General features: G+C 39.3%; 2 protein-coding genes across 2 annotated transcripts; one reads left to right on the top strand and one right to left on the bottom strand.

The window, feature by feature from the left end:
• Positions 1-242: 242 nt before the first annotated feature.
• On the bottom strand, positions 243-8,867 carry sugp1 (SURP and G patch domain containing 1). Its single transcript, XM_035170783.1, has 14 exons — positions 8,733-8,867; positions 8,115-8,283; positions 7,815-7,921; positions 6,434-6,655; positions 6,153-6,276; positions 5,959-6,059; positions 4,630-4,753; positions 4,217-4,533; positions 3,931-4,037; positions 3,567-3,744; positions 3,328-3,434; positions 2,291-2,436; positions 985-1,114; positions 243-757 (listed from the first exon to the last, which is right to left on the bottom strand). Exons 1-14 carry the CDS (start codon positions 8,749-8,751, stop codon positions 731-733), a joined length of 1,878 nt encoding a protein of 625 aa, XP_035026674.1. The 5' UTR covers positions 8,752-8,867; the 3' UTR covers positions 243-730.
• A 1,286-nt stretch (positions 8,868-10,153) lies between these two features.
• On the top strand, positions 10,154-16,053 carry LOC118118131 (E3 ubiquitin-protein ligase RNF126). Its single transcript, XM_035171045.2, has 9 exons — positions 10,154-10,371; positions 11,757-11,815; positions 11,919-11,979; positions 12,069-12,307; positions 12,687-12,755; positions 12,867-12,936; positions 13,281-13,374; positions 14,036-14,151; positions 15,005-16,053. The coding sequence occupies exons 1-9, from the start codon at positions 10,297-10,299 to the stop codon at positions 15,164-15,166; spliced, it is 945 nt and encodes a 314-aa protein (XP_035026936.1). The 5' UTR covers positions 10,154-10,296; the 3' UTR covers positions 15,167-16,053.
• The last annotated feature ends 538 nt before the right edge of the window (positions 16,054-16,591 follow it).

Below are 16,591 nucleotides of genomic sequence, written 5' to 3'. Positions count from 1 at the left end.
ACGTTTTTTTATGTTTTCACCAATTTCCCAGAGAATATTGTATGAATCCAGATGAAAAAATATGTATATTTAGGGGACTAATTTCTGTGAGTACATGAAATTTAGTGCAGCTTGACCAAATTGAAGGGGACTGTTGTCCTTGGTAGAGTTATGTGCTCTTCTGAGAGCTATCTAGTTTCCCAATGAACAGGTGAGTGCAGTTGGTTTGCCACATGTGATAAAACAGATCTTTCACCACACAATTCAGCAAATGGCCATTTTTAATTGTGAACAGTGCAGCATAAAATGAAATGTATAGCACAGTAATGAAAATGACCTAATGCTATTATACATAGATAAGTTTGTATACTAATACAGGACTGTGTTGTTTAGTTGGAATGCAAGATCAAGTGAAGCTTTGAAAGAGAACATGGTCGCACAAAAGAATGAAATCATCATGGAAGTCATCGGAACTACGTCTTAAATATTTAAAGCTGTTACAGTTTTTGATTGAAATGTGACAAAACATGTTAACATTTTTAAAGAAAACATTTTTTCTAAACCAAAATAAACCTCCCATGTGATGGATCTATCAATTTACTATTCTCATTACCATAACACACTTCACAACATTTCTTCTGTGCAAAGGTTTCCATTTCATAAAGTATTGTGAGTAAGAGTTGTGGCAACTGAAGAAACCAACGTTGTTGTGATAAACAAGAACAAGCATGAACAAGAACAGTCCTCTACATCAGTAATAAGGTCTCCGTGGATTATTCTGCAAAAGAAAAAAAAAAGAAACACTTGATTAAATTCACATAGTTTTGCAAGAGACACTTGATGAGTGGATTCGCAGGACAAAGAATGGAAAACACAATAAGTGTCAAATTTCTATCAGACAACGATCAGGGATTTTTACACCATTACAACATCATCTAACATCATCTATAATGTCACAATAAACTGGTGCAAATTCACAGAAAACAGAAAACAATGAGACAATACCAGTGGGTTTGGCCTGAAGCGGTATGCAAGCATCATCCTCTTTCTATACGCATCATATTCATCGTCATTTTTCCCGAGCTCAGCTGGACGGTCGACTCCGAAACCTGCTCCGTTCATAGCGGTAGTTCCCCTGGGGTGGGACAGAGAGATACGCAAAGATTAGTTTCCACCTTCAAGTCCGTCGGGTTATTTAAGAGGTATCAAAACATTATTGTGTTACTGTCAGTCTATCTAGATAAAGCCAGTTATGACATGCTACAGCCTGAAAAGCACAGGACAAATAATAAAATGGAAGATGGCTGGCTTCCATTTAGCTGCTTCAGTTTATGGGTCCTCAGTCTCTTTTTGTTAGGGAAGGTTCCTCGCTGAATGAAATGATCCAGAAGAATCTGAGAGGCAGCAGCGATAAGAGCTGGACAAATTCTATGAATACTAAAGAAATATGCTTCGGTGAGTTCTTTCTTTCTTATCTCATTTAGCGTGGGATACACTGGATCGTCTATGAAAGGAAAGGAGGGAATATCGTCGTAACAGCAGCAACATTTACAGTAACACAACACAACAGGAGACCCGCATAAATGTAGAAACTTATTTCTTTTAACTTAAATGCTTGTACGACTGGTTGAGCCCAAAATCCATAAATTTACATCCCCTCTCCATCTATTCTATCTATTTAGTAAGGGGGTAATGTTGAAGAACAAGCACACATAATTTCTAAATTTAACTTTTTCGAGGTTTTACATTTTTTCGAGGTTAAATGATGTTTGTGAGGCACTTTGTTATGCCTGTTTTTGTCAAGTAAAGAAAGTTCTGGTAGCAGATCTAGACCGGAGAGATTGTTGAAGATTTGACAAAAAAACAACGATCATTTTCCGGAGCTAGTCATTTAAAGGTGTATGCAGAATACCACAGAAGCTGTTCAACTTTTATAGAGCGATGTTTTCCTGGAGGCAGTGAGATTTATTATTTCTAACTTACTGCAGCAGGACCTCGTCATGCTGGCTGAGCATATTGACATTTTGCAAGTGAAGGAAAATTCCATAGCATCAGCATGATTAGATGACATGCATATTTTTAAAGTCACAATGAAAACTGCCGTTATTAGAGCTATGTGCTGCATGATATTGGTGCATTTTCTGTTTTGTGGATTTCTTGCTCACAAAGGATGACCTCTAAAATAAATTCAAATGAAGGAATTTTGACCCATAACATTAATACATTTGTATGCATGTGTGATGATCATGTGTGGAAATAAAAAAAGAATCCAACATGGGGAACAGTAAGAAGAATGAGGGTGGATACTCACTTGTTGACGGGAGCCTTGATTCCTTGTCCGTCACTCCCGAGGCCATCACCGTCCTTCCAGCCCATCTTCATGAGCATTCGGAAACCAAGGTTCTCCACCGTCAACTTAAACTCTTTGTATTCTGAGTAGTCTGGGTCACGGCCCTCCTGCAAATCAAGATGAGTAAAGCTGCATTCAAGCCACACAAACACTAAAGACTTGCATAATTTCACAGTGTTCAATATCATTTTAAGATTTTTGCTTAAATACAACTAGTTATTTTTCATTGTGTGTAGTAGGGATGTTTTTCAAAGCTAATTTTATAGTAGAAAAACATTTTTTGTCTTTTTGAAAAGAATTCTCACCTTTAAAGATTCCTACTATTATTCAGTTTAGTCTGAATAGACAGTCTAGTAAGTAGTAGTTTAACAATTACATCCTGGGTCTTATGTGGGTGCTGTATTTTGAATACCTTCCCATGACTCTGGCAATGAACTCACTTAAAAAATGAAAATCTGTTTACATACTGTGATGTTCTTCAACTTTAAAGGGAAAAGTGTGGTTTTCTACAACGGTGCCAAATTGAGTTGAACAGAGTTTCAGATAAACAAGTGGCAATTACAGTCTCCTCCTGGGAATCGCTGAGGAGGAGCTAAAGGAATTTGCTGGGAAAGGGACGGCTGGGTTTCTCTGCTGGCTGCTGCCAGTTTCCCTGACCTGGATAAGCAGCTCGAAAATAGAGGCATGGATGGATGATTAAATCCTGTTGATCCAAATTTCAAACCGACCCCAGTCCTACTTAATGGTAAACTGACACCACATATGTTTTTTAGCTTTAAGTTTCAAATGTTTCCTTTCCATAGTTTCAGACCTAGTGAAATCACCTAAAACGACTGTACATAATAATTTAAAAAAAAGACCACTGGGATGGCCCACATTAAAGTTTCCTCCTTTCAATCCAAACCTTTGCTTGCCAATGGACAGAGGCGATCTCACCAGTTGAAAAACATTTCTTCCTTATTACCTCTGAGAACAAGTGATTTCAGAGGAAAACTGACCTTGAGTGCCTTGAAGGTCTCCATGAACTTCTCCAGCTCTTCAGGAGGCAGGAAGTCCCCAATAAAGTGTTTCCCTTTACCCATATCTGTCAGTGACTCTGCCCACTCTGGAAAAGTACACACAAGGAGTTGTTTAATGCAAGTGTCAAGCTAATCAACTTAAAAAGTATTATGAGGTATCACTATTGCAAGTGTTACTGCTAATTGTAATATCTCTCTATGTTGAAGGTGAATCTTACCACGCGTCTTCTCCATTTCCATCTGTCGGAGACGATGTTCCCAGGTCCCTGCCTGCATGTCCACTTCTTCATCACTGTCATATTCATGTTGGTGTTCCCTTATGGCCTTCTCCCACATCACCTGCATGTCTGCCATCGCACGCTTATGCTTCATGATCAGCTCATACATCTCTTGCATCTGCAGAGTGTGTGAGAACACATCGTATATACAGTGAGGAATATTAATAAAAAGATTACAGGAAGTAATCCAGACATTAAGGTGTGGCTGGTCAGAGTCATTAAAGTGAAAGAGAGAAAAGGTGGGTAGAGTCATAGTTAGTTGACGCATCATGGAATAAAATAATATCAGTTTGCATTTTCCTACATCTTGTTGTTCTTTGAGTTGTTTCTTCTGATCTTCAGATAGTTCTGTCACTCCAACCAGACCAAGAGGCTTCCCCTTCTTATAACCAAGACCCCTGAGCTCCTGAGCTGGAACAACAAAAACAAAAGTACAGGTTCATAAATTATTTACTGTCACAGCTGGTAATGGGACAGAAATCTCAACTTCCTATCTATTTCCAAAGTGTTACTTGGTGTCTTTTCGTAAACATTTACATAAAGTAGCATGTGCATATTTGTACAAATCTATACAACACAACTTCACGTACCAGAGAGACAGGGTAAGATTGGGTCTGGAACATTAATCTCCTGAGGAATAATGATGGGAGGAATGGGAAAATCGACTTTGTCATCTTCAGACCCCCATCTGCTCTTCCTCTTCCGTTTGACAGGTGGGGTGTCTGACTCCTGAATGTGTGGGTTCATCAGCGGCGAGGGGATCCCTGGTGACGGAACAGTCGGTCGCTCAACATCTGTCGTTGACTCCGCTAAAGGAGGTAAAGCCCTCTGGGAATTTGCAGCCCGATACTCCTGTAGTTTGTCTTTGTAGTAGTGGAAGGCTGGACTTTGGTAATCATATAAAAAGCTTTAGGAAGGACAGCAGACATTGTGTGAGGTGAAAATCTCCCATTCAAACGTAGCAGGTCATGATTAGGAAATAGTCATATACACAGTGACTGACCTGAAGGTGGGGTTGTCTCGGTTGCGCTCTGCAGCAATGGCTTCCACATCGGGGCCACCCTCCGCCACAAATCTGGCCAGCTTCTCAGCCACTTGCTGGGTTTCCGCGTCCACTGGGGGGGAGACTTTAAGCAGCCTATCAGTACTGGGACTCAATTCACACTCTACTACTGTATCGTACTCAACTGGCCCTCATACACCACCAGTCTAGAGCCAATAGGGGATAAGAAGAGGAAGGAGGAGCAAGGGGACAGGGGTGGTGAATGGGGGACTGTATGGATGTGAGGATTTTACTGTAGTAAATGAACAAATAAAGCCCAGAGAGACTCCACCACATACAGTATGGCTATACTGAGCATATTTCACCCGTTACTAGAAGAAGTGTAGTACTCTGCAGTTTTCGAACTTAAAACATTGTGCAAATGACGCCGTTTCGAATCGAATTTGAATGTCGAAGTTACGAACACTTGGATGACACCACAGGAGCAGTATAGAGGCAATTTAGTTTTTTTTCCTCTTGTTTTTACACATTTGAATAAGTGGTCACCATTTACTTCAATTGTTTTGGATTTGGCTGCAACACTGTTTACCCCTGAAACTCCAAAAGGGTTTTGTTGACTCAAACACTTCACCCACCCCTCCATTTCATTTTTGGGTGAACTATCCCAAATAAAACTGGAAATATAGTATATCAATACAAACAAATCAAATTGTTAACTATTATTAACAACTCGCTAAATGTCGGTGACATTGTTATGTAAATAAACGAGCCTGTAAACAGAATGCAAAATGTATCGATGGCAGCAAAATAATCACGTTCATATTTGCATATTGTACGATAAGTCGATATAGAAATTATTTTCGACAGGCCAACTCTGTGCTTGTTCTGATTGTTCTTATGAAAAAAAAGTCAGCTTAGCAGCTGCAGCCATTATTCCGTAATACAGCCACTGCTAAATGCATGGAGTGGAAACACTGTTTACTATACACATATACTCTGCTGTAGAAAATTGAGGAGTGTCCGGTTGCTCCTGTCTAGGTCACCTTACCTGGACTATCATAACTCATTAAAGTAATATATCTGTGAGAGAAGGGTTTGGAATTAAGTTCACAGACTTGAACATGAATGTATACAAATTAACTAAATGTTATTAGAATCACTATTAGAAAAGTAATCATCATAATGTCTATTGATAACATTGTAAGATCATACTGTGTGAACTGGAAACTTTACTGACGATATTCTGTCCATTCCTAATGAAATTACATTTTTCATTTCTGAGAGGAATGGTGTGAGAGAAAAGACAGAGGGTAATAGAAGGTAACTTACCATTATCCAACGAATTTTCAGTTCTTATTGAATCCTTCCTCAATTCTGCAACTCTTTTTTTGTAGTAGAGATACTCCAAAGTGCTTCTATCATACAAAAATCTGAAAGGCAATTATAGCAGTTAAAAAGGGACCCCTAAAAATACAGTATGAGTAAAATAAATTCAGATATGGTACAATATCTATCAAACTTACGAGAAAACAGGATTGTCTTTATAATCCTCCTTGGCCTTCCTCTCCAGTTCAGATCCCCCCTCTGCCACAAACGAGGCCATCTTGTCGATAATGAGTCTGGTGTCTGAATCCTCTGGGGGAGAGACTTTAAGCAGGCTATGAGTATATTTGCTGTAAGGGCACCTATGACAAAATGCCAGTCACAAGGCAACTGTACCACTGGAGTATGCAGAAGGTGCACTGAAAACTCTGAGCCATCAAGTTGTCCGGAAACACTCTGAAAAACATAGGCCTTGAATTACCTCTCATCCCTAAGAATTTGGAGTAATCATCATCTTCTTCGTCGTCTTCATCATCGGGAGAGCAAAACACACTCGACCTCTGGCTGAGAACGGGACTCTTCTTGGACTGTGAGTAGTTCTTGAACTGACTTAGCATGCTACTGACTCCAAGGCCAGGCCGCTTGCCAACAAGAATGCTCTTTTTTTCCGAGGTTGAAGGAGATTTGGTATCAGCGGTGGAACCTTGAAAGAGTAAAAAGGACACATATAAATCCAGTAGTAGGCTTTACCTGCAAGCAAAATGCCATTATTATTTCTGCTACTATTGATAAGAGATCTTCCTCAATCAGAACATTTAGAGGGTGATCAACCCAAGTAAGATAAGGCATGTTCATGGCCCTGTGATGGTATTCTAAGCTGCTTTGCTTAGGCGAGGATGCTCTTGTAAAGACACTCTGTTGTTTAAAATCTGCTAAACAATGGTCCACTCACTCATTAGTAAGAAAGTGTTCAGGAGTCCTTTGATGTCTTTTGTTGAAATATTTATTGAAGCTTGGCCAAGGAGAAATTCAGAGTTCATCAATACAACTGTGCATGATGTCCTCTCATATTGTGAAGCCTGATCTCTTGTGGTCACACTTTAAAGCCCTAAAGATCATTTAGTCTATTGGTTTGCTAGTTCCTAAACAAGCAAATGTATTTTCTAGTTCTGGAGACAGTAATACCTGACTACATAGTTTCATATCTGTGGTGGCTAGGGAGTGAAGTAGCCCTGTCCTTTGACCTTGGCCATGGCTCCTGCACTTCCCCAAACACGACAGACAGCTGCACTACGTCTCAAGGAGAGGAGACAGTGTCTCCGTAAATTCCACAAGACCCTCTACCACAACACTTTACAGCTGATAAGGACGTCTTTATCCGTCTTTCACACAAACATAAAAAATAATAAGGTCCCAGCGAGAATAATTCCTGTGAATCCTGTTCACCATCACAGTAATCATTTTAGAATATAGGACAAGATGGTGAATATCCCTGTGATAAGGATACAACAAAAAAGAGTAGAGTGGAAAGAGTATTTACTTTAAAGAAGTTTTACTTAAATAGAAGTAAAAAATGAAGTCAGACAACAGTAAAAAAATAAGTTCTAGTCTGACAAAAGCAGGAGGGGTAAAACTATTTTCTTTGAGGTGATATTACTGATATATGATAACTAAAGCTAATTACATTTTAAGGCATAAATGCAAATCAGATCAGAACCACGCCCAAAGCAGTTTGTGGATACAAATGATAATTGATATTTACAAGACCATGAATATTGCAGCAGGGGTCCTTAGACTTTGTCGCACAAATAAGCATAATGACCATTTATAAAACAGCTTAAATAAAATAATGTGATACTTACCAGTCCCATTGTTTGGTTTGTCCTTCTGCATCTTCATGAACTGTTGCAAGAAGCTTCCATCATTCAAAAACTTGTTTGAGTTGGCTCCTTGTAGACTGGGAGGAATACTGGGATCAGAAATAAAAGAATATTCAGGCCAATATTAATGGAAAACAATACAAATGCCAAAGATGCATCATGCGTTACAACCCTATAATTACAAAACTATCTGGCAGTACTTCCCATGTTATTATTGAAGAATAACATAAATCCTAATGATCTAATGTTAACATATTTATGGGCTCATGGACGTGTCCTTACCTTGGAGGCAGGGGCTTGCTAGTGGTTTGCACGTTTATTTTTGCTTGCTCTGCCATTCTGGCCTCGATCTCTTTCTTCTTCTGAGCTATAAGCTTCTCTTGACGGAGAATGTTCATGCTCATCTTGCTTTTCTGTGGCTGGACAGTCTTGGACTTCCATCCTCCTCGGCCTGAACAAAAAGGAAAGGGAAAATACACAGATTATTTAAAAATATTGCTATGTAATTTGAATTATATCAGGAATGTATAAATGTATAGTAGAATAGAATATAATAACTTTGCTATATTGTAAAGACATTACTGACAAGAATATGAAAGCGAATCTAAACAACACAAGAAACTAATTTTAAAAGCTATTAACAACAGTCATGTGATCACATGCTGATATAACAGGTTGCGGATATCAGGGAGGCTGGGTATTTTTTGAAAAAGTAAATATGACGCAAACTGTCTTTAATAAGTACATAGTCTAGCTAACACAACAGCTAACGTTAGCTAACGCTGTTTGCTGGTTACGCCAACAAATGGCTACATAAGCTAGTTGACGTTTATGGCGTGTTTACTGAGGGCAGCTGTATTGTTGAGGCCTCATCGTTTCTCTCTAACTGTTATTGTTTACCTGCATCACCAGACTCCATGACCGTGGCAGAATGAAGAATTTACTTCGAAACCAACGCTCACAGACCGAGAATGCTAACGAGTAGCTCACTTAGAGGCTGACAAACGCTAACAATAGCACAGACAACACTTCCGGTCGTAGTATGTCCAGAATAAAAGCATCACGTCTACAAGTCTGCAAGATCCAAGACACTTGTTTTCCTCAGCATTAATAAGTGAAGGTCTCATGATGTGTTTTGATTTGAATAGATTTGTATTTTATTTCGGTTTTTCGAGTAGCGTTCAAAAGACATAGTCACACATTGACAATACAAATACACATTACACACATCGCACGAATAAGACTGTGTTACAGACTGTAAAATACATTAAGATGGGACACTAAAATAAAATGAAAGTACTAAAAATAAAGATAGATCGATAGATAGATAGATAGATAGATAGATAGATAGATAGATAGATAGATAGATAGATAGATAGATAGATAGATAGATTCAAGAGTTTATTGTCAAATGCACAACAATTACATTAAGCAGTCGCTGGCAATGAAATGCTTGGGTCAGGCTCTCTTATGCAATGCTCAGAATATTACAAGCAAAACAATATTGAATAAAATAATATAAAATAGAATATCAAAAATTTAAAATAGAAAATAAAAAATATATATCTAAATATATACACCTAAAGAAAAAAACAATAGTGCAAATATGTGCAATAGTGCAGAGTTAGTGGAATTATGACAGATTGGAGGAGTTTAAAAGTTGTTTTTTCTTTTCGTTACTTTTTAATATGAGACTTTCGCGCTTTTGTTTAGGTGGAAATGTTCAACCGGAACTCCGTATTTTCGTGTAACTTCTGCACGTTTCCGTTTCCAGCGCGTCTGCTCCTATTGTCCCTCGCTGCTTCCCGTTACGCACCGCTGCTGAGAGAGAGCAAACTCAAGTCGTGGCAGCGGCAGCTCGTAGATTTATTTGTCACATTTGTACCGATGCTGCTTAAATGCTGTGAAGGCTTTACCTATCATGGAGGTATTCACCATCTTATGTAGAATTTAAGTCAAGCATAAAAATCCACATTTTTCCTTTGGTTTATCACAGTTTACTCAGGCACAGTATGAGTCACACTGTAACCGATACTGGGAATACAGTCTTTGAGTTCTTAGCTATTTATAGACACCAAGATCTTGCATATGGATCTGATAGATGTGGAGCTTTTCTTGATCAATTTTGAGTCCAACCCCCCCGAGAGTAAACAAACTATCTAATAAACTTTCATAAACAAGCTTATATCTCATTGAATGAATTAAAAAACAGTTTTAGTTGCTCTCAGACAGTGTGGCATCTGTGACAGCTGCCTCCAAACAGTGTGGCGTCAGAGGCAGCTGCCTTTTAACAGTGTGGCATCATAGGCAGCTGCCTTAACACACCAGTGGCAGTTTCTGTTGACACCGAACGTGCCTCTGCGAGCTGCCGCTGCCACGATTTGAGCTTGCCGTCCCTGTGCACACGTCCAGTTGGCCCTCGCTGCTTCCCGTCCGTAGTTTCGTACCGCTGCTCTGCACAGAAATGGCTGAAGCTCCCACACGGCCCGGCCGGTTTTTTTGTCACCGGTGCTCAGCAGAGATAAGCCCGCGTTTACCGGTAAGGACCCGAGACACACAGCTGCTTGGTTCAAGAAGTAGAAATGATATTGGGTTTCTGTTACGGTTTGAATTGAGTGTGTGTGTGTGTGTGTGTGTGCGCGCACAGCGTCGACTGCTGCTGCTGCTGATCCGCTGCGGTGGTTAGCACCAACAGTCAAGAGAGACAGGCAGTTGTCGGGGAGGCTTCACTGTATGATCCCGTGGTAGCAGAGGCATCATTTTAGCATTAACAAAGTATATTTGAATATCTGCCTACATACAACTCTCATCCGAGAACCATGGCATCCACGAACAATCCCCTGTAGTGGTGGCGTTTGACAGCAGCGAGCTAGCTCCCAGCAGAAAGGGTCGCTTCACTGTGAATCAGAACCAGTCGGTTCTCGGTTATCAGGTCGTGGGCATAGTGGCTTTGTCACTTCCAGCCAGTTCAAATGCAAACCCCCGGGATTGCTTGTTTGCTGACAGTGGTTATGTTGTAAAGAGAAGCACCGCTGTCTCAGTTTAATGTCCCCAGTGTTGTGATAGTTCCTGCCTACCACTGCAGTCTGTGGTCCAGCTATTCACGCGAAGCTTCTTGAACGTTACAGTGGCTCACCTGTGTGGCAGGACCCCGTCAGGAGATGGTGCTTGTTATCAACTGGATGTGGTGACATTGACATTAGAAGAACCAGCTGTCTGTCTCAATGCACTGGGAGTAAGACACGTGTGATGGGTGTTATCGATTTACTCCAATGCTCAACATCATCCACCATCATACTGTGCATTTCACACGGACATGGAGAAATATGTGTTTTCCATTGTTAGATATCAGGAAGCCAAATGGCAGTTTATTGGGTACATGTTCACAAAAGGAATTTAAGCTATAAATAATTCATACAACCCTTTCTACTTGTCTTTTGTAGTATATCGTATTATGGGTTTCCAAAGTACTATGTTGTACAATGTACAGGTTTTTACTGTGTGTAAATGTAGCTATTGAGACACATGATCAGCATATTCAATGTTGTTACCTCATTTTCTGTGTGGAGAATGCCACTTTTCAATACCCTGGGGGGGGTTTTAGGCATAAATTATGCCCTGCATCTTTTTAAAAACATATGTTATATGTGGACATAATTCAGTCTAAACCAAAACTAAATCTTTCAGTATAGCACTATACAATTCATCAGCAGCAGACAGCCTTTAAATTAAAAATAAAGTCGAATCCACAGCTGTCTCACACTCTAAACTTAACTTTATAGCCGTCGCATGGTTCGGATTTCATTGTAGGACGGATGAACATAGATCTGTTTTATCTAGGCTTAACGTGAATTACAGAAAACTGCATATATGTATGTCATGGCATATACATACTAGATATTTACATTTGTATTTTCACTACAGGACTACACCTGTCCACGCTGTGACTCTGGCTTCATTGAGGAATTAACTGAGGAACGAAGGTAAGGAGGATTAGTTTTGATTATTTTGTATTAATTTGATATTTTAATGGATACTGTATCTGAGTAAAAGCTTTTTACTTTCTTCACTGCTGCGTTCCTTCAGTTCTGAAAATGCATCTGCATCCACATCTTCCAGTAGTGAACAGAACCGCTCATCCTTTGAGGTCAGTGAAACTCCAAAAAATCAGCTCATCTACTAGAACATTTTGCACATTGCACCATGGTTGGACATTGACTCTGTCTTTTCTCCTAGAACCTGGATCACCAACACTTATTCACATTTCCCTCTGGGTATGGTCCATTCTCGCTTGGGATTTTTGATGAAAATTTCGACTTTCGACCGCGGGTACCCGCAGAGGACAACCGAGAGACAGAAAACAGGAGGGAACGGGAAATGGCATCGCGGCAACGATACAGTGCGCGGCAACCACGGGGTCGACACGTTCCTCGGAGACAGGTTACACGCCACGAAGGCGTGCCCACATTAGAGGGGTGAGCCATTTTCAGCAGTTGAGTGTGCAGAGGAGGTTGGTGTGGGACACAAATTGCATCTTGTGTTATAGCAGACAATACAATATTATTTCCCGCTTTAGACTTTAGTTACATGATGCGTTAAGATACATCTGGACATAATATAAAGGTATGCTTAATTAATGAGAATACCATGTAATGATCTGTTATGCATATAAATCATAAAATATATATTAATGTTAAGCATTTATTCTATATTTTTTTCTATAAATGCTAAACAGTGAATATGTAGTGTTACCATCTATATTAAGAAGTAATATATTTCGACATATTCTACATAAGTTATATGTCTTCGTTAAGTTTCACAATTATTTGTTGGAAACACTTTTTCCTGCTACAGAATCATCCAGCAGCTAGTAAATGGAATCATAGCACCAACAGCCATGCCAAATATTGGAATGGGACCATGGTAAGTGTAAGAAACATTCCACTGTGTGTAATGTTTGTTTATTTTTTCACGTCACTGAGATAAAAATATTTGTTCTGTTTTCCTTTTTCTGACTACCTTCTTGTTTTGCAGGGGCATGCTACATTCCAATCCAATGGACTACGCCTGGGGCGCCAATGGACTCGATGCTATCATTACACAGGTACAAAAACTGGTCCTTCTTCTTTTTACATTACACTGGAAATAAAAGTGAATCTCAGTGAGGCAGCTAGTGTCCCAAGAGCTTCCTCAGTCAATCACCAGGACCTGTTCTATTTATAATATCATAATTAATAATTCATTACAATGATATTTATTTTATAGCGCTATAATGAGACCGGGCTGCACCTCCATTTGAAGAAGTCTTTTTTTTTTTTTTAATACGGGATACAGAGAAAGTTCAATTCCATCAAATCAGACATATACTGGACATATCGTTTTTGCTAAATGTTGGAAGAGAATATCTTAAAGCTGTTTTAATGTGATTCTGCTCTTTTTCCCTTGTAGTTACTGAACCAGTTTGAAAACACAGGTCCTCCTCCTGCAGACAGAGAAAGAATAAAGAGTTTACCCACCATCTACATCAAAGAGGAACATGTGGGTGAGTCACTGCATGTCTGTCCAATGCTCTCCCACAGTTACTCACTGTGTCCCAACCCCTCTGCACCAGGAGCCCCTCTGCTTCATTTAGTAATCCATCAAACCAGATCAGAAAAGTAATTTTGATCAGTATTTTCCTTTGTGCTGGCTTCATAATATACAGATCTAAGCACTATCAATAAAAATAATCTCTTATCCTAACCCTGTAAACCGATTCAATTATAGCATTTCCTTTGTAATTAGAAGATAGCAGAATATATTCACATTCGGAAAATGCCTTTTTAAATTTTCATTTTGGTATTTAGTTTTGTATCATCACAATCTAATGAGCCTCACTTTCCGTCAGACATATTTCTATTTTAACTTTTTTATCATGATGTTACGGGTAGCGAAGTGCTTGAATTAAACATAACATTACACAGTCTTACACTGCCTAAACTCAAATAAACAGAATCAGCATGATCACAATTTTCCTTGCAGCTCATGCATGTGACTGAAGCTCACACACACACACACACACACACACACACACACACACACACACACACACACACACACACACACACACACACACACACACACACACACACACACACACACACACACACACACAAAAACACAAACACACAAACACAGAGTAATGTCAATTTCTGTTTGTGCAGGTGCCGGTCTAGAGTGTCCTGTGTGCAAAGAAGACTACAGCGTTGAGGAGAGTGTTAGACAACTGCCGTGCAATCACTTGTTTCACAATGACTGTATAGTACCATGGCTGGAACAGGTATGTATATCTGTCAGTGATTTGTTAAATACATCTGCCTGATCAGTATCAGACATTGATCACATCAGTAAAGTACAGACATCAGTAAGTGAGCAAAAACACCAGCAGCATTGCTTTGGGTAAAAGAGCCCACTAATCTCTGCCTTCGTTTCAAAAACATTCCTTTGGTGCTGCTGTTATTTAAACTTCAGTGTTTTCTTATTGATAAAGAAGAAAAGCTGTCCAACATTGCGCTATTTACTATACGACACTTATAAAAGCACTATAGTTATCGGAAAGTAGTAAAGAAGATTGAATGTGTTCTTTGTGCAGAGCTCGACCGATAAGTAGACTGAACTACTAACTGTTCAAAATGGGCCTGATGTCGTGTGTGTGTGGCGTTGTTTCCAAAAATAAGCCAATTTAAAAGTTGATACAACTTGAAAAGCCGCATCAATATGGAGATGGTGTCCCCAAGCTCTGATTGGACAATTGTTGCTCGCCCAGGGGAAAAGGCTGTCACTAGAGCTTCATGAGATGCTGAATAAATCTTAGAGAAGAATTACAATTCAGTCTATCTTTTAGCTGTCAAGCACATGTGAATTAGAGTAGCTTCCTTAGCTTTTGCAAAGAGTGTGCAGTTTTATGACATTAGAAAATAAAAAATATTACATTTTGACTTGGTATTTGGTAATACACTGGATATTGTATGGTTCATATTGGGAGGCAAAAAAAGCTGATCAGGACATCCCTAACATCTGTGCTACATCTGTTACTCATGTGGATGCTGTTGATCGTCCAGAACATAACAGTCATCTGAATTTGTGGATATGTTGATGGTGAACAGACTAAGGACTCTTTGTCTTTCCCACAGCACGATACGTGTCCTGTGTGCAGGAAGAGTCTTAGCGGACAGAACACAGCCACAGACCCACCAGGGCTATCAGGAATGAACTTCTCTCCCTCCGCTTCCTCCTCCTCCTCCTCGTCCTCCTCGAGTTCACCTAGCAATGAGAACGCTGCCAGCAACTCATAGATTTTAACCACCTCACATCTGAGAAACCTCGCACCCAACTGAGACACAACAGCTGTTCTCTACAGCTGAGACCAGGACAGTTATTTGTCTCAATTCCAGGGGACATGAGTCGAGGGGAACTCTGAATGTGGGGCAGACTATGAGTCATCATTCCTCACACCGCGCTGAATGGACGCTGACTCTTGCTGCTATTGTTATCAAGTGTGGGACTGGGAAGTGTTAAAAGAGGATCCAGAAAGGCTGTGAACAGTAATATTGCTAATATTGAAAGTGAGATTGTGACCAGAACTGGGTCAGAGTTTGAACCAGAGTGGACTGCTTTTTGATGGAGACATGGCTTCACCACAAAGCTGGAACACATTTTATATTTAAAAGACAAAATGTTTTTCGTTTTTTTTTAAACATTGCCTGTGGTGGTTCATAGATATGTAGATAGATAATTCATTTTGAATGGTCAGCAACTGTACAGCTATCGGATCAAACTAAAACCTTGTGAAATGGAAGTGTATGCATCAGATTCTTTATTTATTAGCACCTTTTTGTTTTCTCCATTTTGCACAAAAAAATCTGCCTGATGTTGAGAATGTGAATTTGGGCAAACTACTGAACATATATTTTTCTTTTAGAGCTTGTTTTTATCAGAGCTTGATCCAGCGTACTTGATGTTTCTGGACAAGGTGAAGATCCTTACAGCTCAACAGTGGACACATTTTTAAACTTCACAAACACACTTATTTATTAGATCCCCGCCAAGACACAAGTTGAGCAAAGCGGAAAAAAAGGGCATGGGATCATTTACCTCTGTGGAACTGGCCAAATGTATTTCAAGTGTTTTATCATTTTATTTAATGATTTTTCGTACAGTCGAAATAAAGTTCTAAAACAAACTTTAAAGTTTCTGTTGATAATGTGCAGTTTCAAAATGTTATTCTACAGATTTTACTGATTTAACACACTTAGTAATGTGAAAATAATTTAGAAACAAACCCCAATGATTTTTAGCAATAGAGTGGAGGGGGGAGGACTGATGTTAACACGACAAATGTTCTCTTCATCAGGACTTTGTCTTTATTGACAATTGATCATACACATTTTAACCATGTTTTTTATAATACAATATCACTGTCATGTTTAAAATGTGTAATTAACATGGAGCCCCTTACTGTCAATGTAGTATAGTGACTGCAAGTGACAGTCATAGCCCAGCCTCTTGTTTAAAGCAGTGGCACGACTGCTGTCCTTAATATCACTTTACATGCAGCCCCTCAAAAGTAGAAGATTTGATCTTTTATTGTTTTACAACACTGAAATATAACAGGTTTAGTATTTCTTGATAATGAACAAGACGTAAATGTAAAAGTGACAGCCGATGTCTACAGAGTGATATACATTCATTTCAAATGTAATATATAAAATTCGTTGTTT

The sequence above is a fragment of the Hippoglossus stenolepis genome, chromosome 11 (genome assembly GCF_022539355.2).
Source record: "Hippoglossus stenolepis isolate QCI-W04-F060 chromosome 11, HSTE1.2, whole genome shotgun sequence".
NCBI lineage: Eukaryota > Metazoa > Chordata > Actinopteri > Pleuronectiformes > Pleuronectidae > Hippoglossus > Hippoglossus stenolepis.
The sequence above is the reverse complement of the archived record's forward strand: the minus strand, read 5'-3'. Positions and strand labels throughout refer to the sequence as shown.

What these genes read in the sequence shown, in the direction of transcription:
- sugp1 (XM_035170783.1), bottom strand. An exon ending in AATCTTACCCTGTCTCTCTG is followed by an intron (nt 4,038 to 4,216) that starts GTACGTGAAGTT and finishes TTGTTGTTCCAG; the next exon opens with CTCAGGAGCTCAGGGGTCTT. An exon ending in ATCAAGGCTCCCGTCAACAA is followed by an intron (nt 1,115 to 2,290) that starts GTGAGTATCCAC and finishes GTCCCACCCCAG; the next exon opens with GGGAACTACCGCTATGAACG.
- LOC118118131 (XM_035171045.2), top strand. Translation starts at nt 10,297, where the DNA reads ATGGCTGAAGCTCCCACACGGCCCGGCCGGTTTTTTTGTCACCGGTGC. An exon ending in AGATAAGCCCGCGTTTACCG is followed by an intron (nt 10,372 to 11,756) that starts GTAAGGACCCGA and finishes TTTTCACTACAG; the next exon opens with GACTACACCTGTCCACGCTG. An exon ending in TCGATGCTATCATTACACAG is followed by an intron (nt 12,937 to 13,280) that starts GTACAAAAACTG and finishes TTTCCCTTGTAG; the next exon opens with TTACTGAACCAGTTTGAAAA.